Raw genomic sequence first — 27,820 nt, 5'->3', positions numbered from 1 at the left:
ACAGTCTCTTCCAGGGTATCCATCCCTCTTGTGAAAATTGTTTCCTCGTGGCCAGCAAGGCATCGTGGAGCTCCCCAGGGGAGGGCTGTGATCAGGCCCTGCCATCATATTTTCTGCACCACCTTGTTTCTGGACCTCAGTTTCCCTACATCAGAAAGCCCCAGAATGCTTTTCCTGATCTGATATTTGCAAGCCATGGAAAGCACATCTGAGAGCAAATGAACGCCTGAGGCTGACAGCCAGCAGACTGCACCCCAGCCCAGCCTCCCCCACACACGACCATAGGCTCTCCTGGCTGAGTAAACACGTTTTATTGGGCCTGGGTACACTTCCTGGCCATTCTGCTCCCACCTTCCCTTCCCCTGCTCTGGCCAGTTCCTCAGCACAGCCCCTCCCTGGGGCCGCCAATACCTGTCCTTCAGATCCCCACTGCCTCCTGCCACTTTCCTACCCTGACACCTGCATCCCCAGCCTTAAGGGGCGTGGAGAGTTTCTTCTCTTATCAGCCTGTTTTACTACCCCCTCCTCCTTGGTTACACAGTAATTTGGAGCAAAATTCCTGGCAAGGACAGATCAACAACTGTCAGCTCCCAGTCGGAGAGAAAGGGCCTCTTCAGTTCTGTCTCAGGAGACTGGGAGAAGCAGCAGAAAGGACGCCACAAGGAAGGGAGAGGTACCCTGGGTCAGGTGCCTGTGGAGAGAGGGCTTCACATGTGAAGTGAGGTCAGGAAAAATAGAATAGAACAAAGCCAGGGCCAGCCCAGAGACACCTGAGAAGAATCAGACTCACAGCTCAGCCCAGCCCTGGCACAAAGAAGAGACAGGCCTGGCAGCACCCAGGGACCCCCTTTCCTCAGCCTCCACCCGCAGGACAGCAGGAGCACTGATGCACTGAAGGTATGTTCTGGAGTCTGGACGCAGCAGAACTGAAGGAAGTAAAGATGGGTGTCTGGGAAGACGGCTCAAGCTGCAGTAAAGCCCAGGACTGAATTGGCCGCCTGAGGCCAACGGTGGCACTCCAGCCTCCCGGAGGCTGGCTAGAGCCACAGGAAAGGGCCAGAAGCCAGAGAAAGGGCAAAGGTGGACACCCTGCCTCCATTCCTCCTCTGGAGACTGACCTCCTCTTTCCTGTGCCTTATTGTTTCTCCCTCTTCTCTTTGTTCGCCACTGGGCAGTGACCTCAGGGATCCTGGTCTAAGCTGGTGACTGTGCAGGCAATGCATCCGAGAAGACCCTTCTCTGGAAGGCTGAACCCCAATTCAGCCATGGTGACTCCTTTGACATCAAACTGGTAAGGGCTGTGAGCTGTAGGCACAGGATACCCCTCCTTCCAGCTCTTCTGTTGTCATCTGCCCATGGAAATCCCTGCAGACGCGAAATCCTGCTTGGATCATCTAACTGGAGACTCTCTGTTCTTCACCTCCACGCGCCCTCTTGACCCCAGGAGGTTCAGGGGAGGAAGTACGCCAGTCTCCACTGGCACCCTCCTTGGCCTACAGAGTCACCCCTGAGCCCCTCAATGTGTGCTGAAGTGGGCCCTGCTCTCTGCAGGGGTATGGAGAGAAACAGCTTGGGGTGCTCTGAGGCCCCGAAGAAGCTGGGCCTGTCCTTCTCCATCGAGGCGATCCTAAAGAGGCCTGCCAGGAGAAATGACATGGACAGACCAGAAGGGCCAGGCGGAGAGGGCCCCGGAGAAGCTGTGGCCTCAGGCTCTGGGCTAGAAAAGCCTCCACAGGACCAGCCCCAGGGTAAGTGTCTCCTGATCATTTCTTTCTGTTTCCTGGTCTCTAAGACCCAGCTGGGCTCAGGCAGAGAAAACACTTTTCCGTCCATATCAACTGGATAGAGGACTCTAAAATTCAGAGCAAGACCTGGCTCTGGGCTGGTTTCCTGATACACCTTTCAATCTAACCCAAAACTGTGATTTTTCAGCTCAGTTAGCTGCAGAATGCAGGGACCTGGGGTTTGTCACTGTAACCAGGCCCCGGCTAAGAATGCTAGTTACCGTTTATTCAGCATTGACAATGTCATAGGCCTTCTCTTTTAATTTCAGTAGAAAAACACGATTATCATCACTGGACAGATAAGAAAACTCATCTGTGAAAGAGAAGAGGAGGACAATGTCCCCAAGTTACGTAGCTGGTAAACAGAAGCCCCGCTATCAAGACCCGGCTCTGACTCCCCCAAATCCCTGCTGGGTCCAGCACAATCTCCTCCTCCTAAGCCGAGTTCAGTCTGCAAAACTTCCAGGGGCTGAAGCTTTGGCTTGGGAAAAGTCCACCCTAATCACCTTCCCCAAGCCAGTGGCCATCTCAAGGCCTGTCCCCAGGTAACAGTGACCAGGTAGATCAAGAGCCAGCGTGAGGAAAGGAGGAAAGCCGCACTGGGGCATCGAGGTGGACGCACACACCTGCTAAGAGTTACGAACCCAGGGTGTGAGCCTTGGCTCTGCCGTGGCCTGCTGTGTGACCTCAGGAAAGTCCCTGTCCACTGCAGCCTCAGGTTTATTCTCGGCAAAACACTTGGGTGAGGGAATAAGAAATGGTGAAGCTGGTGATGTCTCAAGGGCCTTCTGAGTCTGACAGTCACCGAGCCTGGAATATCTCACATGAGGTTCTCAGTTCTCTCCCCTTTTCCCCTCTTTTAATCCAAGAAAATGCTGGAAAGGAAGCTCAGGGAGCCCTTAATGTCATTACCTGCCATAAATAGAGCTCCACATTCCCCCGACCAGGCAAGTCTCCCATGGAGGGAGCTGATGAGGGATCGCACTCAGCTGCAGGGTTGAGGAAGACCAGGAGGGTTGTGTGTCCGCAGGCAGGAGGCTGCTGTGTTTCCCCGTGGCTGAGTTTTCCAAAGGGAAAGGGTCCCTAGCTTAATTTTTGGAAGTTCATTAATATCTTCCAGTCCATTAAAGATTCATAGACACATTTCCACTTGGGGTCCTGAGTCTCTCCTGCTGCAGTTGTACAAATCTATGATCACCCTGTGTCATGAGAGAGAGGTCTCGCCTTTCCTACCAGAGCAGCTTCCCTTCCCCTAGCCCAATGACGGCAGGCTTCAGAAAGGAAGCCACTCTTTCTAGGCCTCCACGGAAGATTCTGGCATGTTCCGTGTCAGCTATCCATCTGGTCCCAGAACAGATCCCAGTAAGTGCCGACCAGACTAGCGGTGGTGACATCGGATGGTGTTTTATGACTTCCACTGCACTTTTGTGGCCATTTTCCCACCTCATTGTCACACTTGGGAGCCCATCTTACAGATGATGAAACCGAGAAGAGAAGATAAATCCCCCACAAAAACCATGTGAGTAATGAACACTAGAATTGAACCCTGGTAGCCTGAGACCATCTACTCTAGATTATTCCTGAACATAGTTTAAATCCATCCATCTCCCACTATGCTGAAATTCAGTATTTCTGAAAGCGTGGAGAGGGTCCCGCTGGCAGCTCTCAAGATGACCTTGGTGGGTATATAGATAAAGATGATCTAGCTCAATAGTCCTATAATTACTTCTACACTAACCTTGTATTTATGATGAAAGACACTGCTATCCACGTATGGTCATGATATAAGGTATTATTTTAAAATACATTTATCATTTGAGTCAAACAAAAAAGTCTATTTGGGAAAACGCTAAACAAATAATACAGATGGGATCCGAACATGCCAGAAACTATACAAAAGAAATGCAGAAATTGCAAATGAGCTGGAGTCTGTGAAACACACTGGGTGAGGAGGGCAGGGATTCAGGAAACCTGCCCTCTAAGCCCAGATCTGGCCCCAGTGCACAAGAGGACCTCAGGCCAGTCACTGCCCTCTCTAACCTCAATCTCCCCACCTGTAACATGAAAGGGCAGGGCTAGAATATTCATAAGGTCTCTCCCAGCTCTGACATGCCATGACCAATTTCACAGCAAATTCGTTGCTGAAAAACCTTGGAGGATTCCCTTGTGGTGATTTTCCACCGTACAATCTTTCTCCTCATGGAAGGGATGGTCATGATCCCAGGCAGGGCAGGAGCAGAGAGACTGGAAGGCCTCTCCCTACGCTCACAGGAGCCCTCATGCCCAGCCCTGTGCTTATGGCTGCTGGCTGATGCTTCTCTACTTCCCTGTTTTATGTGCCTCCTCTTGTGCAGGACCCCTCAGCAGAGAACAACAGGACCAGAAATAGCAACGCCCTCTCCTTCCCCAAGAATAATGGTAGAGGAATAAGTTCCTCTTTGTCTCCACTTAACGTTTAAAAGGCTTCCTAGACTGGCTCACAGACAACCCTTGCCATCTCACCTAGGGAGCTATTAAAATGCAACCTGTCAGGCGCAGCACCCAAGACTCTGACTCTAAGTCAAAAGGCCCAGGAATCTGCATTCTAACAAGCTCTCCCAAATGATTCTGATGTTGGTGGCCCAAGGAAGTGGTCCTTTGAGGAAGCTGAGACTCAAAAAGGTAAAGTGGTTTGTTCCAAGCTACAGAGCCAGTACATGCGAGAGATGGGATCAGGCTAGTTATCTGGGCTCCAAGGCTCCAAGGCTAGTGTAGTCCTCATTTCTCATGGCAGGGACAAAGGTCCCCCCTGACATCTTCCCACTCCTGCAGGGACCTTCATGATCTATAGGTTGGACCCTCCCAGGTCTTAAAAGTCAATGGGAAAATCCAAGAGGACTGCTCTATCTGAAAAGATTCTACACCAAGCCTCCTGCTCTCTCTCCTCCAAGGAGAGAGAAGCCCTCCAAAACCCAGGACCCTCCAAAGTTAAGGGAGACCCATTCAGGAGGAAGCCTCTTTATACTGAAAGCTCAGACCCTGGGAAGAAAGAGAGAGAGACCATCTTTGCACCTCTACCACTGATAATCCTCTGTGGGGAAATCATAGGCCCCAGGGGAAAGGTGATGGAAAATTGACAAGGAAGAGAGACCACCCCAGTGGGTAAACCAGCATGGATTGCCTGGCCTCTGGGGAACCCAGGGAGCTTCCCTTGTCTGCTCACCAGCTATTCATTCAGTGAATAACCACTGAATGCTTACTCTGGGCCAGGCTGGGGGCTGGGGAGGTGAAGGTGAATAAAACAAGATGCAGGGACTACTCACCTGGAGGGGGATGGAAGTCCCTGGCAGTGCCACCCTGGGACAGTGCTGACTTCTGCCCACCTTGTCTGGTGGAGCTGGCTAGGGGCATGGTAGAATTCTTGGCATTTGAGAAGCATCCTGTGCCAAGGGATGGCAACACTTTCTGCAAAGGAACAGATGGTAATTTTAAGCTCTGATGGTCAGATGGTCTCTATCACAATTACGCAACTCTTCCGTCACAGCTGAAACTCATCTGTAGACAATGTGTAAATAAATGGGCAGGCTTATGTTCCAATAAAACTTTATATACAAAAACAGGGGTCGGTCGGGCCAGATTTGGCCGTCATGCTGCAGTTCATCAAGGGCCTGCCCCTGACACATTAGTGTGGCACTCAAAGTCCTTCCCGGACTGGCCTTGTTCATCCCAGGCTCACCTCCCATCACATCCTCCCCGGCCCTGTCCACCCTCGAGGTGCAGGCAACTCCTCTTCAAATTCCAAACCTTTCTTGCCCTTGAAATGTTTTGGTGTCTTTGCCATTTAGAAGCCACTGCTCCTCCTGCCACCTCTTCCTCTTCTTTCCCCTCGTCCTCCCTGTCTGTATTAATTTTCTAAGGCTGATGTAACAAATTACCACAACCTGAGTGACTTAAAACACAGAAATATATTCTCTTACCATTCAGAAAGCCAGAAGTCTGAAATTCAGGTGTTGGCAGAGATAGCTCCTTCTGGAGGCTCCAAGGGAAAATCTGATCCATGCCTCTCTCATAGTTTCTGGGGGTCCCAGCAACCCTTATCCTTCTTTGACTTGTACACGCATCACTCCACTTTGCCTCCATCTTCTCACACCCTTGCCGTGTGTGTGTGTGTGTGTGTGTGTGTGATGTCCCTTTCTCTTATAAGGACACCTGTCACTGGATTTAGGGCCCACCCTAAATCTGCGATAATCTTATGCCCAGAACCTTAATTATATCTACAAAGACTCTATTTACAAAAAAAAAAAAAAAATTAGCAATTCCCAGGGGTTAGGACTTAGACATATCCTTTTGGGGGTCACTATTCTACCCATTCTGCCCATTACACTTTCCATCACTTCTTTGTCCCCTCACATTCCTCTTTCTCCTTTCCCTTCCCTGTCCCTCACCACTTTCTCCTCTCCTCCTCCCTCTCTTCTCCCTCTTTTCCCTAGCCCTCCTCCTCCCCTGAACTACCTGAAATCAAAGACAGCTGCTCTGCTATGGGAACTGGGAGAGGCAGCCCTGGTTTGAGGCTGTGACTAAGGCCTGTGTGTATCTCATCACCTGGTGATTAACAGCTCTGGCTCTTACCCAGGTAGATCCAAGAGCTCCCATCAGAGCAGACAAGAACAGGGCAAAAGGACGTGGAGTTAAAAACAGGCACTTGCCCAAGAGAAGTGTGCTTTGGTCTTGCTCCAATGGACTCCATCTCTCAGTTCCTGACACCAGAGCTATGGGGACCTTCCTACAGGGATACCGGGAGACTGGCTCTAGAATTGAGAACCTGGCTCAGTCTCAAGCCCTGAGGGGGCACAAGAAAGTGCAAGGCATGGCCCCCCTACCTGCAAAAAAAAGAGCACTGTATTAGTGTGGGGTCTCCCAAAAAAGCAGACCCTAAGGAAAGGATCTGAGCACAAGTAGTTGATATGGGACACGCAAGGAAGTAGTGAAATAATACAAGGAAGGGGAGGCAATGAATAAAGGGTGTGTCATTAAGCCAGTGGCCCCTATCGGTAATTGAAGCTCAAATCCTTTGGGAAATGGAGCAAACATACTCCCCAGAATTATCCAAGGATTTGATCCCTAAAGACAAACGCTGGCAGTAAGAAGCAGATATGGAGCACAGAAAGGCCTGGGTGATACAAGCCAGCCATTGACAACATCAACTATAATCATAAGGCCCAGAATGTCAGAGCTAGGAGAAATCCAAATAGGCAGAGGAGGAGACTTAAAACATTGGCTATAATTTAAGTTTGATTTATCCATTGTATTGTTTATCCAGACACGCAACAAATAGCCACTGAATATCTACTGAGTGCGAGGCATACCTATTGCACAACAAACCATCCCAAAACTTAGTGGCTTAAAATAATAAATATTTATTATCTCACTCAGTTTTGTGGATCAGGAATTTGGGAGTAACTTAACTGGGTGGTTCTGGCTCAGGGTCCCTCATAAGATTGCAGTAAAGATGTTATTTGAGGTTGCAGTCATCTGGAGGCTGGACTGGAATAAAAGATTTATGTCCACAGTGGTTCACTCACATGGCTGGTGAGTTGGTAACAGCCACTGGTGGGAGGACCCAGTTCTTCCCTATATAGGAACCTCCACATGCTGCTTGAGTGTCCTCACAAAATGGCAGATAGCCTTTCTCAAAGTAAACAATCCTAGAGGGACAGCCAAGTGGAAGCAGCTTCCTTTTAGGACTTAGCCTGAGAAATCACATCGCATCACTTTCACTGCATTTCATTCATTAGAAATGAGTCACCAAGTTGGGAGAATTTGAAAGAAGTGTCCATGAAGTTGCAAACCCCTCTGACAGCCACTACAGTACTGAACTGGGCACTGGAGATGGTGTAGAGCATCACAAAACCTTTTTGGCTGGTTTTGTGGAAGATGATTTTTCCATGGACAGTGGGTGGGGGAATGGTTTCAGGATGATTCCAGCACATAACATTTATTGTGCACTTTATTTCTATTATTATTACATACTCACCATAATGTAGAATCGATGGGAGCCCTGAGTTTATTTTTCCTATGAGAATCTAATGCTGCCACTGATCTGACAGCAGGTGAGACAAGTAACCACCAAATAATCACAAATGAAAGTACAATTACAATTGTGACAAGTGCTGGGGAGATGGTGACATGGTACTCCAAGGGACTATTCCATGGGAGGTTGGTCTGTCAGGGAAGTCAGAAAATGCTTCCCAGAGAAGTTATGGTTGGTCTGTAATCTGAAGACTGAGTAGGGTGGAAGGGAGGGCATTCCACATGGAGGGAGCCCCAAGGGCAAGAGCCTATTAATAGATGATGCCCAAGGATACAATTTGAGGTCTAGGAGCCAGAAAGGAGCCAACCCACGCGGCCTTGTAGGCTACAGTAGAGATTTTTATTTTTGCTTTGTATTCCTCGGGGAATGAAGAATCATTTTCAGATTTTAGGCAAAAACGTGTACAATGATCAGTATTAATGAGAGCTATTTGGTTACAATTGACAAAAATTATCTTAGGTTAGCTAAAATGGAGAGGGACACGTATTGCCTTGGAGGAAATTAAGAAATCAGTTCCCAGACTAAGCCACGTGAAGGGCAGAATGATAAGTAACCTTCAGCTGTGATGGGATCCAGACCCAATAATGTCACCAAGTCTCTGCAGCTGTTTCTCTCTGCATGTGCGCTCACCTCTTTCTTGCTGCTAATTGGCATTCTCCTAATAGCTTCCAATAGTTCCGAGAGTTAGATCAGTCTCCAGTGATGTCCTCAAGCCCTCTAAAATCCCATGTTCAAAAGCCCCAGAGGAGGGACACCCACTGGCCAAGCTTGAGTGAGATGTCCACCTCCAAACCAGTCAACTGAGACCAGAGGGTGTAGGGTGTGGCTGGAGGAGCTGTGTGTGCTTGGGCCTTGTCTGGAGTTTTCATCTTGCTCTTCTCCTTCTTCTACTTCACTGTTCCATGCTGGGATGATGGTTCCTTATTTCAGGACCCTTGGAACCCTTTGTACATCATTTTAGATTCCATATATGGAACCTTCAAGTTTCTTTATCAATGGTGTGTTGCTAAAGAGGTTTCCTCCCCACTCCTTGTAAGGAGGCAGTTGTTAATAATTTGTTGGCCAGAAATGTCTCTTCCTCCTGTTTGAAAGCCCTGTGGCTTTGTATATCTCTAATCTGGGCACTCGGCACATTTGCCACCTTGGTCGGCCTTCTGTAGGTATTTAAGCAAGAGAACAATTAAATTCCTCCTCAGTTCTTGGCAAGAAGGGTAACTAAATATGGATTTCCCCATTGAACAGGAATAAGTTCTAGGACACTTCCTGTGTCACACCTTGAAACATCTCCTGACTGCACAGCTTGTGTTGTCTGATTATTCCCCTGCATCAACACAGTATAGATTGGAGAGGAAGTGGAGAGGGTCTGAAACATAAACACACACGTGTACACACAGACATGCACACATGCAACACATGTACACATGCACACAACTTCCCAGCAAGGAAGAGAGTTAGAACTGTTGAAATATTATAGCACATGAAATCAACCCATTGCTACCCTGTCCCAATAATCTGTGCCCATGCTTCATGTTTTAGTCTCACCAGACCTAAGCGCATTGTCATTAGTCACATTGTCATAGCACAAATATGATATACAAACCTAACAAAGTGCTTTAAAACACAGAAGAGGAAATAATGAACCCTGCATAACACCATCAGAGACAGCCCTTCAAAGAAGAAGTGGCTTTTGAGATGGAGTCAGACAGAGAAAGGGACAGGACATTCCAGGAAGAGGAAAGCCTGTGAAGCAGCACCCAAGAGGTATAAAAAGGAGTAATCCTTGAGAAACAACAGAATCGAGTGGCTGGAGTCTAAAATTCATGGAGCACAGTCACAAGAGATGAAAGAAGTAAAGTAGATGGAAGGTCAAGTGTGTCAAGCCAAGAACTTTGGCTTTTATATATGTACATCAGCATTTTTTAAGCCTTAGATTTTAAAATGTTTTGGGAACTTCAGGCTTTCATTGAGATGCATGACCAGAGCCGCCTTGGATGAAGGGAAGATGGAGTAGGCCCCACATACACTACAATAAAGGAGCTCTACTGCTGTTTGTTTTGTAGGGTTTCCTTATAATTTCATTTAAACAAAGGGTACAGCTGCTTTAAAATAAAAAAGGAAGAAAGAAAAAATTTTTTAAATACATAAGTAAAAAGTATAGGTGAGTGTGGGTGTGTGGGGGTGTGTGGTGGGGGGAGTACATATGCTAAAATTCATACATACAAAATATTATGAAAGTGAGACCACAGGTGTGGAAGATGCAAGCCTCACACTGCCTAGAGAGTGCTAAGCCAGTCACCCCTGGGAGTGGCACTCCCTTTCTGGTGAGTTTCGCAAGGGTCTCCTCCTAATTGTTCCAGTGATTTCTTTATTCTCATCTCTTTCCACCTTGCTGTTTTCTTTCGTTATTTATTTACACAAGAAGTTCCTGTGTATTACAGAAAAATAGAAAATACAGATTAAAAGGTAAAAGAAACGTAACTATAATTCTACCATCTCACCATCCAGTAATAATCACTACAGATATTTTGACTGACTCATAGAGACTCATAGAAAAAAAAATGTTTACAAATATGGAAGCTAGTTTGTTGTAAGCTGAAATTTCACACTCTTAAATTAAAAAAAAAAAAAAACTATTGTGTTTCAACTAGGAGATTCACAACAGACCTTGGAAAGAAATATTTGATTTATTTGAGCTTTGACGGATGAATAGGAGTTCGCTAGGCAAAGGAGGACAAGGCATTCCAGACTCAGGGAGCACAGAACAAGGGCCTGGAAAATAAAAGTGCATAGCTGATTTGGGGAATGTGGAAATGGTCAGGTGGGACTAAAATTATGGAAATGACAATTGAGGGAAAGCAGATGATGCTAGAAAGATGGAATGGGAAAGGCCTTGAATGCCATGCTAAGAAGCTTGCCTTGTTCCCTTTGGGCACAGGGAGCCAAAGAAAGTCTGTGGCCTGACTAGGGAAATGAGGCCAGCACAGGTCAGCCATGGGGAGACTCCTGCCCTGCACCCCACCTTCGTGTGTCAGGAGGTGTCCCCTATAGGAGGGCAGCAAAGAGGGCCCTGGGTGGCCTCCATGGTGAACCCACTGTTTTCAGAAGACAAGGATGAGGCCCGTTTCCAGAGACTGCCCAGCGGCAACGTCCCCGGGGCCTTTAGCTGCGCAACCAGGACTAATTAGCAGACCCCAGAGAAGAAGCAATCAGGGGAGGGCACTGAGCGTGGAGAAACATCAGTTTATAATTAGGTGGCCTACTCACCTGTGTAAATTGTGTATTTCTTATGATCGATGTGCTAAACGGCTCAGGTTTAATTAAGTTCTGCTGACTCATTCTCTTCGAAGACCTATTAAAGTGTGAGCCACAGCTTGTACCATTAACAATGGGAAGAGGGGCAACTTGAAAATGGTAGCAGTTCCCTGCTGCCTCCACCCCCTCCACTGTTGTCCCCATGTGCCCACTCCCCAGGTGGGCTGGGCTGTGACCACCTGCTTCTCGGCTTCTCTGCCCAGAACCTGGTAGGGAGATGCTGGGCTGGATGGGAACTGAAGGGTTTTCTCACTCCTGATCCAGTGCTCCTTCCAGGATGATCCATGCTGCCTCAGAAGTGTCCCCTCTTAGCAGGGACCCAGAACACCCTGGTTTCTCCTGGTGATTGAGAATCCTATCCTATGCATGGGCCAGGGCCATCAATGAGCTTGTATTTTCCAGCCTCTTGCCTAACGAGTTTCCAAAATTCTACATGCTGAACTGCATTCTACCTTCTCTGTTCCATATTATGCTGTTCTACCTTCTCCCACCTTATTCCCTTATTTGTAACCCTCTGTGGTCTGTAACCCAAGCATCAGCCTTCCTGGTGCCCTCACAGTCTCCTCTTTTCCTGCAGGAAAGTTGAAGTGCTGACCTTCATCGTTCCTGAGCTGCCCCCTTGGACACTGCTCTTTACACTCCCACACTGCTTTGTGGGCCATAATTAGGGGACTCTGCTCTGACTCATCGCCCAGAGCTCCTGGGCACCATCCCCTCCCCTGGTCATCCTCCTTCTCCCCAGGCACCAGCGGAGATGTGAGTGTGGGGCAGTCCTCTCTTCCTCTCGCCTTCCCTATACTTCCGGTTTCCCCAAAGCCATCAAAGCTGACACTATACTTTCTTTCCTAGTATACCTGTCAGATTCTTTTTTTCCTGCTGCCTCCATCCCCCTCCACTGTTGCCCCCACATGCCCACTCCCCAGGTAGGCCGGGCTGTGACCACCTGCTTCTTGGCTTCTCTGCCCAGAACCTGGTAGGGAGATGCTGGGTTGGATGGGAACCCAAGGGTTTTCTCACTCCTGATCCAGTTCTCCTTCCAGGTGGGAGATTTCGGTGATCTTTCCTAATTGTTTCAGTGATTTCTTTATTCTCATCTCTTCCCACCCTGCTGTTTTATTTGGTTGTTTATTTACACAAGAAATTCATGTATATTACAGAAAAATAGAAAATACAGATAAAAAGGTAAAAGACATGTAACTAGAATTCTACTATGTGGCAATTAGAGGAACTTGCAATGCAGGGAGAAACTTAAAATTAGACCCAGAATATGACTTTTCCAAAAATCCAGTGGGAGACCCTCTAAGGTAGCACTGTCCAACAGAATTTTCTGTGATGATAACAATGTCCTATATCTGCACTGTCCAATATCGTAGCCACTAGCCACATGTGGCTATCGAGCGATGGAGGGTATGACTAAGAAACTGAATTTTTGTACTCTATTTAAGTTAAATACTCACATATAGCTAGGGGCTATCCTATTGGAGAGTGCGGTTCAAAGGAGTTAAACCCTTCACAAGGTACAGCCTCAGATCCTAACCTCATTTCCCTGCCTCCAGGTTGAAGTTTATTTGTCTCTCCCAAAACTGCTCTTGGCCTTCTGGTTGGGTCTTTCCAGTCATACTTCCTCACCAGTATGAATTTTAGGCACCCCTCCTTACTCCGAGAGAGGCCACTAAAACTGTGAGACACAGGGACAACATCATCACCATCATCATCACCTCTCAAAGACAAACATTTATCCTGAGAATGTGTAGTTCAAAGCTGATGAGAAAACGTATTTTTCTCACCAGCCTATGACTTGGCAGGCAGCCCCTCCTCCATGAAGTCAGCAGTGAGGTTGTTTTGCAGAGCAGAGTTTACATCCTTTCCTTCTTCACCCCCCACCTCTAAATTACCTTCTTCCAGTACTCTTGCGAACAGGAAAAAAGCCATCATGTCTTAAAAGCTGCTCCTTTAGTTACACAAATGGAAGCTTTGAAATATTTATTTTATTATGGATTCTATTCTTAGCCATAAATCCTTGTTCACCTGCGTTTCTTTCTGGGGTAAATGGAGGAGATGGCTTATTTTCATTACGACCCGTCTTCTGTTTCTACTCCTGTGTTCTCCACATTGTTTCATTTTCTGTATTCTGGTTCCACATCCCACATTCTCTCCCACACTTCTATAGTTCCAGGAAGACCTCAACTCCCTGCTGTCCTTGACACCTCAGTTTTCCAAGTCAACCTGGAATCTTCCCTTTTGTAATTTTTTTTTTTTTTTGCAGCTTCCTGCAGAACTGTACCATATCATTTATTATCATCTAATATGCTGACTGACTGAATGAATGAATGAAGGAGTAAATCCAATACTGTCAGGCATGCCTTGTTCATTTGGTACTCCTGCGGACAGGCCCTCAGTGCCTATTAGCTGCTGGTTCCAGAGACAACATTCACTGAGCGCTTGGAATGAATTAACACCTGCCATTTCTCTCTACATCAGTTCTGACTGATTTCAGCTGTATCCGTTAAACACAACACCAGTTCTAAACATGGAATAAATATCTTTTTAAAGAACCACGAAGTTAAAAAGGCAGTGTGGACTTGGGGAGGGAAAGGGGTCGAGAGGGAGAGGCAGAGATGAGGCTCTCCTACAGAGGTGGGTCACAGGCCAATAGCTTACTCTAGTGGGGAGTAATGTTCAAAGCCTCACTGCCTGTGACTCCCAAGAAGCTTCCAAGAATCCACAAAAGTGAGCAAAAGTACTTTGAAAGGATAAAAATGGATTAACAACAAAAGTGAGGGGTGGTAGAAAGGATTGAGAACAAAAGCAAACCTGAAATCCCATTTCTACAACTGAGGCAACCGGGCCTGGTGGCTTCCCGGAGAGAAATCTCACTGGCCCTGTCCCTTTCACCAAGTAAACCGGTCCTGCAGGCAAGCCTGAGGCAAGGACTTTTGAGCCATTCATCCTCCATCCCAGAGAAGAAGGATTATAAATATCAGGGTGGATTTTGCCTTAGTGACCTCATCATTCAATGTCTCTCTCTCCTCCTCCATTCTACCGATGGGGAGACTGAGGCCCAGAGAATGAATCTAGAATGTGGCACAAGTTGCATAGTGGAACCAGGAACAGAGCTCGGATTTTCTGACGTCCAGCTCACTGGGTTTTCTACTATCCAATGACAGCAGGATCAATCATAAGCACCAAGAAAGAAAACAAGTTAGTTGATTTTTTCAGGTGTTAAACCCTCAGAAGTGAAATCTATTTTTCACTGAGTGTCTACTCCAATTCTTAGTGTGTGATGACTTTACCTCTCTTATTTGGGGTAAAAAGGAAGTGGGCTGGGTGGGAGTCCGGGGACCTCAGCCGGAGCTCAGACTCCCACCCCTCCTTTGTAGCAGCTTCAGCTCACGTCAGTCATCCTTTCTGATGTGTGACATCTGACATAGTACAGAGTTTCAAACAAATCCTGTGGAAGTCTTTTCTGTCCAACAGGACTGAGAGCAGAGCCTGAATTCTACTTTTATCCATTTAAGGCACATATTTGTTGAGCTCTCACGGGGAGCCAGTTCCTCAGCTGGTCTCAGATACAGTCAGATACAGTCCCTACTCAGATACAGTCCCTGCCCTCCAGGGGCTCACAGCCTACAGATGGATGACGGAAGACACATGAGGCTTCCTTCCCTGGGAGGCTTAGCGTTCTCTGAGCATGAGTATGAGTGACCCTGGGACAGGAAGTACCTAGGTTCTCAATTAATTCCTGAGAGCAACTTTTCTTATAAGGAATGAGGAAAAAATCAGGAGAGGCAAGGTGTCAGCTAGAATGGTACAAATTCCCCTGGGTCCCCAAAATGAAGGTGATCTGGGGAGACGGTTTGTGCCTTTTCTACAATCCCTAAAATCACATCACAGGGACAATCTGTGGTCCAATTAAGACAAGGATTTTAATTCTGTCCTCAGAAGTCCATGGTCAGGTAAACAAACCCACTGCCACCTGGTTTGGTCCTTCCTCCAGCGTCCTCTGTCACCTGGCTCCAACCAGGAGCTACAGGCAATGCTGGCTGAGTCTCCCATTCTGCCGATGGGGCGATCTTCCTTACTCTCCATTGTGTGGCCAGGTTCAAGGACCACTTTTCTGTCCTCATTGTAATTGGTCTGTTTGCAGCATGGACCCAGCTGACTGTGCCTTCTTTCTTGAAACAGTCCTCACTTTCCTCCTCCTTCAGAGGCCTCCCTTCTTGGTCTTTTTGTTGCCTTCCCCATTGCTGAACCTCTACATGGTGAAGGCACCACAGACTTGCTCCCAAGCCCTCTCCTTTTCCCCACCTACACTTTCTGCCTGTGTGATACCCATTCCCATGACTACAAAGGCCAAATAGATGCTGACAATTCCCTAATTCGAACCTCCATCCTCAGTTCCACTTTGAGCTCCAAACTTATCAATGCATCTTCCTATTCCATAGCTTCCTATGGCTAGCCAATAGACATCACACACTTAACATGTCCAAAATGAATACCCAATTTCCCCATAATACAAACACATGAACACACACACACAAACACACACATGCACACACACACACGAACACACACACACACATCTTTTGCTCGAGCCAAAACCAAACTGTTGTCCCTGATTTATCTCAGCCAAAAGATAATCCACCAACCTCACCTGACAGCCTCTCTCCAAAATATATCCCATAATTAGCTCTATACCTCCCTGCAAACAACTTCAGCAGCATGACTAGAGAGATGGTAGTTGATGGATCTCATCCTACGTCTCACATCCATCACCGCTGCACCACTAGAGGGATTTGATTCTCTTTCCTAGTCGTGTAACAAAAATTTTCCAGGGATTGATTCCAAAACGTCCAGTTCAGCTTCCCACACTTGAACCAATCCAGTTCCCACTACAACTACTTGGTTGGTGTATGTGAAGAATAGTTTCCAAAAGGAGGGTAGGGCAGGTCCCAGAAAAGAGGCACTTCTGGGCAGATAAACCCCAACAGGTGTCCACTTCCCTCTGTTAGCTCAGTGACCACCATGTATTCTAGGTCATGAGCAAGCCTATCTGTACCCCGTATCTCACCATATGATGAGTGCTTCCAATCAAGGACCAAGCCTTCAGCTTTTCTACACCTCACTGCCTACTGTTGTGCCTGGCACAAAGAAGTATGTGCTTAACAAAAAAGGTGGATGAATGAATGACAAAGCTAGCAAGTAGAATGAAGATATTGCCAGTAAGGAAGATCACCCAGGGTTAGAAAGATTAGGACATAATTTTTGGAGATTGTAAGAATGAATGCAGGTGCTAAAGAATCAGCAGACATTAGAGTTGCAGACGAGAGAGAAGAGGTGATCCCAGACAGAGGGGATTGCCTTAGAAAAAACAAAGTGATAAGCACACACGTGATGTGTTATGGATATGGTAAGCAGCCCAACTTGAATGAAGCAAGGTATGTGGGTCGACAAAGTATTGGAGGCAGGACTGGCTTCATGGGCATGTGTGTGACCAATGCAGATGCTCAGGACCCTGTGCTTAGAAGGAGGCCCTGAGAGTGGGATTGAATGCATATTGTCACCATCTTGAAATCTTAATAACTGCACATTTGAATATCTGATTAGTGAAATCCAGTGGAACAGTGGTGAATGCACCAGAAGCGATCAATGCCTTCTCATAACCTCCCAGCTTCTCTAGGACGGGCTCTTGGTCAACTGTTTCTCTGCTCCTACCCAGCAACTGCTGTTCCCTCCATCTTGGTGGGGAAGGGGACTGGGCAGGGGTTCACGGAGGGTTGAGGTCAAGCACTGAGTTGCAGAGTGGAACCAAGTTTCTTCATGGGGTATCCATGACTGCAAGTCTTAGGGTGGGTCCCCAGGTCCCTGTGAGGTCTATTCTCACCCTGTGAGTATCCTTGTGCTCTCTGAGGGATGCATGACATGAAATAGCAAATAAAAACCCACTATGACAGTTTAAGAGACGATGGAAAAAATAAAAAGCTATTCTTTGGCTTTTTGAGCAATGGGCCTCACATTTTCATCTTGCACCGGGCCCCACAAATGATGCAGCCAGCCCTGAATAAAATGGAAGCTGGACGGGTGGGCTGGAGACAGACCGTCAACAGCTTTGACTGCTACCGACTCAGCCTTTACTTTGCAGACCAAGACTGACACACTTTTTCTATGAAGAACCAGGTGGTAATTACTTTAGTCTTTGCAGGCCACATGGTCTCTGTTGCAATGATTCAACTCTGCTGTTATAGTGCAAAAACTGTCAGAGACAATATGTAAACCAAAGGGAGAAGCTGTGTTCTAATAAAACTTTATTTAAAGACAGACAGTGGGCCAGGTTTGGCCCGGTGGCCATAGTTGGCCATCTCCTGCTGTAGACAAAAGAGAGTCATTGAAGGCAACTGAGCAGCAGAAAGGCACAATCAGAGAAGATTTTCTAGAAGGTTAACTTGGCCTCACTGTCCATGGTGGGTGAGGGTCGGTGTAGAGGCAGAGGATTTTAGGAAAGAGAATACTGTGAAGCTCCAAGCTTGAGGAGCCAGAGGCCAAGGCTCGGGAGCAGCAGCGGGGTGGAAGGGTAGGACAAGGCAACACAAAAACCTCGCCTAGGTGCTGACATCAAGGCCACTGACCCAACTTGGACCCTCTCCCATGCAGAAGGGAGGAAGAGCAAGCGGAGGGTTCGAACCACCTTCACCACCGAGCAGCTGCATGAGTTGGAGAAGATCTTCCACTTTACCCACTACCCAGACGTTCACATCCGCAGCCAGCTGGCAGCCAGGATCAACCTTCCAGAAGCTCGGGTGCAGGTACAGCCATCCCTTCCTCAGCCCCCAGCCTCCATGCCCTTGGGACCATGTGTGAGACACAATATATCCTGGGCCCTTTGGGGTTGCCCCATCTAAAAGTCTCTGTCGGCTTTATCCTATGAGTACAGTCATTTTGGCCAAATATTATTTTCTGTGAAATGAGGTCACTCTAGTTCCAAAATGGTTTCTCTCCTCTGGGAATGGAAAGGGAGTGAAGTGGCATCAGTGATCACCACGGATCTCTGCTCCATACCCTTCCTCCCCAATTGGCGACACTTCCAAAATGTCGTTCGCCATGAAGCCTCATTCACAAAATAGGTCTTAGCCATCTAGACCGGGGGTCAACAACTTTTCTGCAAAGAGCCAGATGGTAATGACGTTAGGCTTTGCAGGGTATATTGTCAGTGTCAGAGCAACTGTTCAAACAGGCCAAGGTAGCACAAAAACAGCCTCAGAAAATACGTAAACACACTTTATGTATGAACATGAAATTTGAATATTGTGTAATTTGCCCGTGTCATAAAATATTACCCTTCTTTTTTTCTTCTAGCCATTTAAAAATGTGAAAACTATTCTTAGTTCATGAGCCATTCAAAAACAGGTGGAAGTACAGATTTAACCTGTAGGCTGCAGTTTGTCAACCCCTGATCTAGAACACATGGGGATTCCTTTGGAGGCAGTGTAGCAAAGTGGAAAAAGTCTTGAATTCATGGTCTTAGTTGGAGACCTGGTTCAAGCACCAACAGGCTAATCTCTCATCTGTGATCTCTTCACCCCAGTTATGTATTGCTTCATAGCAGGGTTAGAAATACAGTAGCCCATTGTCACTCACCAGAGGTATTTCCTGCCCTCTTCACATGCACCCAGCTTTGCAAGTGCCACTCTAGCACATGACATTCCACCAGATCCGACTGTGGCACCACTAGCATTCTCTCTAAAATAGTTTTGTAAGTCGCTCTCCTTTTTTTCTTTCCACAAACGCGATGGACTCATTCTAATTCAAAATCAGGCCAACATTTGGTTATTTATTCTATCCTTTCCTTCTGGCTGAGGACCACTCCTGTCTTAGACTTCTCTCCTTTTTCTTCCCATCTAGAATCAGGCACTGGCTAAATGGGAAGCCCCTGTATCAGCCACGAAGCCCAGAATTCAACACCTGCCTGTGCAGAATTACCAAGGATAAATGGCCACAAGTCAGGGACCATCAGCACCTGCTCAGGAACGCAGGGAGCTGCCAATGTTCAGCCTGCCAAGGGGCCCCAGGGGTTGAAAACGGGTGGCCCACTGGTGACCCACACATGATTTCCATTTGGTCTGCACAGTAGTTTAAAACTCAGAAGCTTTCACATAAAAATCAAGATTCCACTTTGGAGACTGCATGAACCTGCAACACCGGACCCACATTTCCACGTGGTGACTGTTGACAGGAGCTGAGAAGCTGCCCCATTTTGGCTCTATTCACCACAGACCCCAACACTCCCAATTGTGCAGCACCAGCTGCTTCATTCATGCATGGCCCCCTGGCCCTGTAGGCATTGAAGGTGGAAACCCTGGTTCCCTCTCAGAAAGCTGACCTCCAGATCCAAAGACATCCTGGATGCCACAGAGATTTACAAACTGTAAAGTGAAGTCCCTTGGAAGGCATAGTTATTATGAATTTGGGGGAGGTGGTATTAGATGGAGGAAAACTCTTGCTTATCCCCTTCCTGTCTCCCTAATTACAGATCTGGTTCCAGAATCAGCGAGCCAAGTGGCGGAAGCAGGAGAAGATTGGCAGCCTGGGGGCTCCACAGCAGCTGAGTGAAGCCAGCGTGGCCCTGCCCACAAATATGGATGTGGCTGTAAGTGGCTGAGGACTCAAGGTAGGGTGGAGGGAGCCATTGTCTGGGAATATCCCAGTCAGACCCAGATGTGAAGGAGCACCTCGGGGGCTCTGTCTACAGGAAAAGGTGCAAGGAAAAATCTTTTAGAAACAGCATGGGGCAAGGAGAAATCTGGAAGACTGTAAGGCCTGGGACAAGTGGCTGCCTCTCTGTCCTCATGTCCTCCTCCCTTAGTGATCATCATGGTGCCTGTCCTTCCTGTGCAAAAATTCTAAGTTTACAAAACAGGATCACAGAGGGAAGTGCAGTACACAGACGCTGGAGTCAGAGTGCCTGAGTTCGAATCCCAGCTCTGAATTGCCTGAGGTGTGGCTTGGAAGAGTCACCTAATCCCTCAGAGAGTGTAATCAAGTTTTTTGATGAGGATGAAATAACCGAGACATAGAGGATGCTTAGCACCTAGGAAGTGCACCCTAAGTATTTAGGGAGCCATCCATGGAGACAGCACATATTTTCGAGTCGGCACCAGGTGCTAAACACTGGGGATAGAGCAATAAACAAAATAGACAACACTTCTCTGCCCTAGAGTTAAAGGTTTTTACATACCCACGGCAATGCCTGGGATTTTTCATTTATTCAGTCTTTGCAAATGCGGAAGCTGGGCCCTGAGAGGCAAAGTGACTTTTCCACGTCAAACAATTGTAAGTACCAGGATTCAAGCCAGGTTTTAACTCCCCAGACCATGCACTTCTCCCCACCTACAGTAACCAACCGCCCAGGTTTGCATGGGTCCACACAGGACTTTCAGAGCTAAACCCAGAAGGTCCTAAGCAAACCAGAACAAGTGGATCACATTACCCACCCTTAGCTGCACAGGCCAGGGAGGAAAAGGCTGAGAAGCTGCAGAGACAGCTCAGGACTCACTTCTCTCTCCTGACCTCTCCTTGTGACAGGGGCCCATGTGGACATCCACTGCTCTGCACAGGCTGGCTCCTCCCACAAGCTGTTGTCCATCGGCTCAAGATCAGCTGGCCTCTGCCTGGTTTCCTGCCTGGATCACCCTCCTCCCAGGGCACCCATGGGACACACAGCCTGTCCCAAGTCCTCCCATCCATCAAACTTGCATCCCTGTGTTATGCATCCTTCCACCTCCACACCCTAAATGGGGCAGCATCTGTGCTACTTCAACATAGAGATTGGACATCCTCTCCCAAATGAGCCATTTTCCTATCTAGGTGAAGGCAGGTAGCAGATGTGCCCTGGGCCTCTGGGGGAATCGATCTCACAATCCAAAAATGGTCCACAGCCCAGGAAGCTACCCTGAACATGCCAGTTGGAAAGCTGCACCAGACTCGAAAGCAAAGTAAACAATAAAGGACAGTTCTCGTCTCTCCTGGCTAAAGCTGCTCTCCTGGTTCAGAAGACAGGCTGGATGAGATCTCAGGCTGAGCTCCGAAATAGGGAGATAATCCTCCAGCACCTGTGCTTCCTCTAACTTGCTGTGTGACCTCCAGCCGGTCACTCACCCTTTCTGGACCTCATCTGTAAGAGGAGCCAGCTGGATGAGATGATTTCTGAAGACCCTTCCATGGTGGGCACCGAGGCACGGAGGAGGCCAAGGAGAGGTTGTTTGTTCATGCATGCATTCATCCATGACACAGGAGTACCTACTGAGGACTCCATAAACAGAACAGGATGTAGAGATAAACAATTCGGGTTCTGTCCACGGTTGTCAAAGGGTGGTTCTGGCCCACTTCTGAAAGCAGAATACTTGCTCAACAACCTTGTTGTTGTCCCAAATCTAACACATTCTTTATGACTGTGAGCATCTCAGAGTGAGAGAAAAATGCAGAAAGTTTTTAAAATTCTGAACAGGATTTAGTGTCTTTCGTTATCTCGTTGGATGGGGAAGGGATGTTGTCATTTTTGGCACAGATGAAAAGTAGAACGGTAAGCTCTTTTCATTCAGTTTATCTTTCTAGGATATATGAAAAGGGACCAGCTGGAAGACCAGCCTCACTCTGTCCTCGAAAGTCTAAGCTTTCATTCAACTCCCTATTTCCATGCAAAGACGCTGGGCAAACCACATGTTCTGTCTGAGCCTCAGTTTTCCTATCTGTAAAATGAAGGTAGCCTGGCCTGCCTCAAAGAGCATTCAGGAGGCTCCGAGAGGACATGAGTGTACTTTGCAAAGTGAGGGCGAGACCCAGTGTGGAGTGACATCGTTATTCCAAGATTCCACTGCAAAAGTGGCTGCTTTGGATCCCAGCCCAGGATGAGTAGTTCTTGCTCTCAGGGAGGTCATCCGCTGAGTGTCCCTTCTGCACAGGTGTCTCTGATTCTTGTCCTTGCAGGTGAAAGACAGGGCCCTGCTCCCCTAAGCTGGGAAGCCTGGAATGACCTCTTGGACAAGCCTAAAGTAAATTCCAGGAATCTTCCCCAAATCCCAGATCCTCTGCAATCTACCTGCACCCCTGACCCACCCAGGAGTTGGACCGGGAGTTGGGAAGCCTAGGTCTTAGTCCTACACTCCTTCTAATTTGCTGTGTAACCTTACCATTAATCTCTCTGGACCTCAGTTTTCTCATCTGTTTTGGAGCTAGCAAGGCTAGCTCTGCCTTCAGGCATGCAATATGCCAGAACTACAGACAACAGCCCACAGGATGCAAAAGTGCTTTGCCATCTTAAAAGTGCCAGATCACCCAGAGCCTATGAATGTGGATATCAACACCAGGTCTCTAGCACCCCTGGATGAAAGGAGGCGGCTAGAGGCTGAGGGAGGAAAGATCAGTTAACAAACAAAGGCAGTAGCTCATCACTTGGGTAGCAGGTACCCATTTTACAACCCTAAACCTAAATGTGCAAAATAAAATTTCTATCATTTTGCTATAACTGGATTTACTTTCTATGTTGTTTTGCAGGAAATGTATTCTGGTAACTTCTAGCCTCTGTTCCCCTTCTTCCCACAGGGGTCTTTGCTAGGCTGAGGGGGAGGGTTGGAGAAGTGTTTATGCAAATGCCACCTCCAGCCTCCCAGAGGGTATGTTTGCTTCTCAGCTTTCTCAGCCTCCTGCTAGTGTCTTATCTAGCCTGGCCTTGGGCATGAACCCTCTGCCCTAGGGACTCATCACCCCATTCAACTGCCTTTTGGGGGTTCACTCCACATCCTCTGCTGTAGCCTCTCACCATAGTTGTGAACTCGCTGGCTTCCTCTCTCTTTCATGAGCAATAGGAAAAGCTGACAACTCTCCCACACACTTCTAGGGTCATGGGAGGCCTGGGCCAGGCAGCAGGTCTCACTCATTCTAGACCTCCCACAGCCATTTCTCATGCCCTGGTGATAGGCAGGTCATGGATGAGATTTGCAGATCTCCAAACTTGTAAGAAGAGTGGAAAAGATGCAGGTCCTCTCTGCTCTGGGGTCCCACTCCCCCTTCTCAGCAACATACTCTTCTTCCCCAGGCTCCTTTTGAAACAGGATTTTCCCAGCCATAGAGATTCAGATGACCAGATGTCTCAGCTTCACTATTGAGGTAAACATTGATTTTGTGAGGCCATTTCTTTCCCCCTAGGAATTTTCTCCCCAATAACTATTTTTATTCCCTTTACCTTATGTGTGTGGGATAAAGGAATCACTTTAGAACTCTTGCCAGCTGTGTGACCTTGGGCAAGTGGCATGTCCCCTCTCTGTACCTGTTCCCTGGATAACAACAATTTCTTGCCTCTTAGTGTTTCTGTGACAATTAAATGAGTTAATACATTTTGGCACATGGTGGGCACTCAAGCCATATTAAGAAAAGCTCATTTTCCCAAATACACCTTCTACCTCTTTCTACTTCTGAGCTTGAACATCCATTCTGATCTCAGGCTCTATTCCAGGAGTTCTTAAACCAGTCTCCAGGAAGTCAAGGAGCTCCCAAGAGACTATGCAAAATTGTGTGTATCTGTGTGTTTATTTTTTCTAAGGAAAGGGTTCATTGCTTTCATCAGTTTTTCAAAGAGCTCTGGGGCTTAAAAACAATAATAATAAAGAATCCCTGTCAGACATATCTGAGTCAGATCTTGACAGCTTCATATTCTAGCTATGAGGACTACAGACTTGAGAGAAGATCAAGGATAACTATTTTGGAAAGGTAAAATAAAAAAATATTGCTATGGTTTGAACGTGCCCCCCAAAAAGTGTGTGTCAGAAACTTAATCACCATTGTAACAGTGTTAAGAGACAGAACTTTTAAGAGGTGATTAGGCCATGAGGCTCTGTCCTTGTGAATGGATTAATGTTGTTATTACCAGAATGTGTTCTTCATAAAAGGATAAGTTCAGTCTCTCTCTCTCTCTCTCTCTCTCTCTCTCTCTCTCTCTCTCTCCACCCCCCAACCCCTGGCACCTTCTCTCCCCTTCTCTCCTCCACTTCCCCACCTTTTTCCTTCCACCATGGGATGACATGCCTTGACAGCAAGAAGGCCCTCACAAGACACCAGTCCATTGTTCTTGGACTTCCCAGCCTTCAGAACCATGAGCCAATAAATTTCTGTTCATATATTAATTACCCAGGCTGTGGTATGCTATAATAGCAGCACAAAATGAACTAAGGCCAATAGAAAATGAACAAATACCCAAGTTTTATTCAGCTTACTAATTAATGAGAGAACTATTAAGATGTCATAACCAGCTCAACATATTGGATCCTGTGGGCTGTTGTCTGTAGTTCTGGCATATTGCATGCCTGAACTAGCCTTGCTAGCTCCAAAACAGATGAGAAAACTGAGGTCCAGAGAGATTAATGGTAAGGTTACACAGCAAATTAGAAGGAATGTAGGACTAAGACCTAGGCTTCCCAACTCCCGGTCCAACTCCTGGGTGGGTCAGGGGTGCAGGTGAACACACACACATATTCAAAGACCAGACAAGCATATAGGCAATCAGGAATGCTGAAATGAATTACAAATAAAGAAAAACAAGAGTCAATAGCCATAGGGAAATAATCAATTTCATCTCCACTAAACATGACTTATTTGCATCTCTCATGACAAGAATCCTTTGCATTTCTAACCATTTTCTACTCATTTAAGTTGAAAAGTAGCTCAAAGATAATAAAGATGCAGATATTCTGAAAGAGTGTGCTAGACAATATACCCTGTAATCTTCATAGGCCCTTTTCAAAATCTTTCAAAAATTTTTACCCTCATAAAGTTACTTCGTCTATCTGAATCTCACTTTCCTCATCCATTAAATGGGGATGATAAGATCTGCCTCAGAAGACTGCTGTGAAGATTATATTAGATGATGTGTGTATAGTTTTGTGCTTATAAAACACTTCAGGAGTGTAGGAAATCTTTATTACTTTTCAAGCTCCTCTAGAACTCAAGTTTAAAAGCATATCTGTCAAGTGTTTTGAACTATAATAACATTTCTTTAATATCCATTGACCTTTTATAGTTCAATTTCTTGAAAGGCTAACCAGGAGGCCGAGGCGGGTGGATCATGAGGTCAGGAGATTGAGATCATCCTGGCTAACATGGTGAAACCCCGTCTCTACTAAAAATATAAGAAGTTAGCCGGACGTGGTGGTGGGCGCCTGCAGTCTCAGCTACTCTGGAGGCTGAGGCAGAAGAATGGCATGAACCCAGAAGGCGGAGCTTGCGGTGAGCTGAGATCGTGCCACTGAAACTCCAGCCTGGGCGACAGAGCGAGACACTGTCTCAAAAAAAAAAAGAAAAGAAAAAAAAAGAAGGCTAACCAAACAATAGAAAATGGGCAAAAATCAAAAATAAGAAATTCACAGGAAAAACATACAAATAGGTACTAAACATATGAAAATATTCTCAACCTCATTCATAATTAAAAATGTAAGTAAGTTAGTAATGAAATATATTTTTAACCCTTCAGATTGGTAAATATTTAAAATGTTGGTGAGGAATTGATGAAACAGGCACTCTCATATATAAGAAAGTGTGAATTAGTAAATCATTTTTGAAGACAATTTGGTATCAACTATTAATATATTCTAAATGCAAATCTCTTGACCTGGTAATTGGATTTGCAAGAATTTATCCAATAAATATACATGTATATAAATACTGTATATAAGAATGTTCACCAAGGCTTTATAATAGCAAAAACTAGAAACCATCTAAATAGGATGCTGGTTGAGTTTATTGTAATGTATTCATCTGGCTGTTAAAAATAATAGATTGTAACATACCTTATGAGAAATTATCATCAGATATATCATTAAATAGAAATATCAAGTTGCAGAACAGTATTATGATCTCACTTAAGAAAAACATGATATCTTTATAAAAACAAGCTTTTGTATAAATGTATGAGATAAAAGTGCCGTTTTGTTACATGCATAGATTGTATAGTGATCATCAAAGCTTTTAGGGTATCCATCCTTCAAATAATGTCCATTGTACCCATTAAGTAATTTCTCATCATCTATCCCCCGCTCACCCCCCTCATCCTTTCAATTGTCTATCATTCCATTTGCTATGTCTATGTGTACATATCTTTTAGCTCCCACTTATGAGTGATAAATGCAATATTTGTCTAACTGTGCCTGATTTACTCCACTTAGATAATGAGCTCCAGTTCCATCCATGTTGCTGCAAAAGACGTAATTTCATTCTTTTTTATGCCTGAATAGTATTCCATTGTGTTTGAACATTACATTTTCTTTGTCCAGTCCTCCATTGACAGACACTTAGGTTAATTCCATATTTTTGCTATAGTGAATAGTGCTACAAGAAATGTATGCGTGCAGGTATCTTTTTGATATATTGATTTATTTTCCCTTGGGTAGATACCAAGTAGTGGGACTGCAGGATTAAATGGTAGCTCTATGTTGAGTTCTTTGAGAAGTCTCCATGCTGTGCTTCATGCTTGTACTAATCTACATCCTTTGTATGCCAATGGTTTTTGCATAAGTCAGTTTCTGCTCCATATCAAACTACCCCAAAATTTAGTGACCTGAAACAGCAGTCACTTCTGTAGTTCATAGTTCTGTGGCTTGACTAGGTTCTTCATCTGGTGTGGGCTGACTCAACTAATCTCAGCTGGTCAGTCTATGGCCACTGGGTGATCTCGAATGGCCTCACTCACAGGTCTGGGTTGGCAGGCTGTTAGCTGAGGTGAGAGTGAGTGGGCCACATGGCTCTCATCAGCTTCTTCATTTAGGGGTCACTGGATTCCAACAGCACAAAAGCAGAAGCTAGGGAAGGCTCCTGAAGCTTAAGGCTCAGAATTCATACATCACTCCTGTTTCATTCTATCGGTTAAAGCAAGTCACAAAACCAGCCCAGAGTGAAGGCATGGGAAAGTAGATTCCTCCTCTTTGTGGGAAGTGCTGCCAAGTGCCACTCTGTATTAGCATGTTTTCACACTGCTATAAAGAACTACCCCAAACTGGGTAATTTATAAAGGAAAGAAGTTTAATTGATTTACAGCTCAACATGGCTGGGGAGGCCTCAGGAAATGTACAATTATGGCAGAAGGGGAAGGAGAAGCAAGGCACCTCCTTCACATGGCAGCAGGAAGGAGAAGTGCTGAGTGAAGGGGAAGAGCCGCTTATAAAACCATGAGATCTCATGAGAATTCCCTCACTATCATGAGAACAGCATGGGGGAAACGACCCATGATCCAATTACCTCCACCTGTTCTCTCCTTTGACACGGTGGGGATTATGGGGATTATAATTCAAGATGAGATTTGGGTGGGGACACAAAGCCTAACCATATCACATGCCTTGTTTACCACCCACCATGACTCCCAAGGCCCATCTCATCCAGACCTCTTCCCTGAACTCTCCTGACAGCTACACTTGTATGTCTGTCAAATAGGCATTCAAGCTTAACATGTCTATGTACAAACTCTATGAACTACCCTCCCCAAACCTGCTTCTTCCTCGGCCTTCCCCCTCCCAGCAAATGGCAATGACTTTCTTCTAGTTGCTCAGGCTAAAATCCCAACAGCATCCTCAGTAACTTTCTTTTCTAATCAACTGGCAAACGCAGCATTCAACCCCAC

General features: G+C 46.3%; 1 protein-coding gene across 1 annotated transcript; it reads left to right on the top strand.

Annotated features, from left to right (window-relative positions):
• Positions 1 to 570: 570 nt before the first annotated feature.
• ISX (intestine-specific homeobox) lies at positions 571 to 22,684 on the top strand. Its single transcript, XM_011978980.1, has 5 exons — positions 571 to 897; positions 1,185 to 1,748; positions 17,818 to 17,969; positions 19,694 to 19,810; positions 20,746 to 22,684. Exons 2-5 carry the CDS (start codon positions 1,520 to 1,522, stop codon positions 20,983 to 20,985), a joined length of 738 nt encoding a protein of 245 aa, XP_011834370.1. The 5' UTR covers positions 571 to 897; positions 1,185 to 1,519; the 3' UTR covers positions 20,986 to 22,684.
• The last annotated feature ends 5,136 nt before the right edge of the window (positions 22,685 to 27,820 follow it).

This window comes from Mandrillus leucophaeus, unplaced genomic scaffold (assembly GCF_000951045.1).
Source record: "Mandrillus leucophaeus isolate KB7577 unplaced genomic scaffold, Mleu.le_1.0 Scaffold2, whole genome shotgun sequence".
Lineage (NCBI taxonomy): Eukaryota > Metazoa > Chordata > Mammalia > Primates > Cercopithecidae > Mandrillus > Mandrillus leucophaeus.
This window is presented reverse-complemented; position numbering and strand designations above follow the sequence as displayed.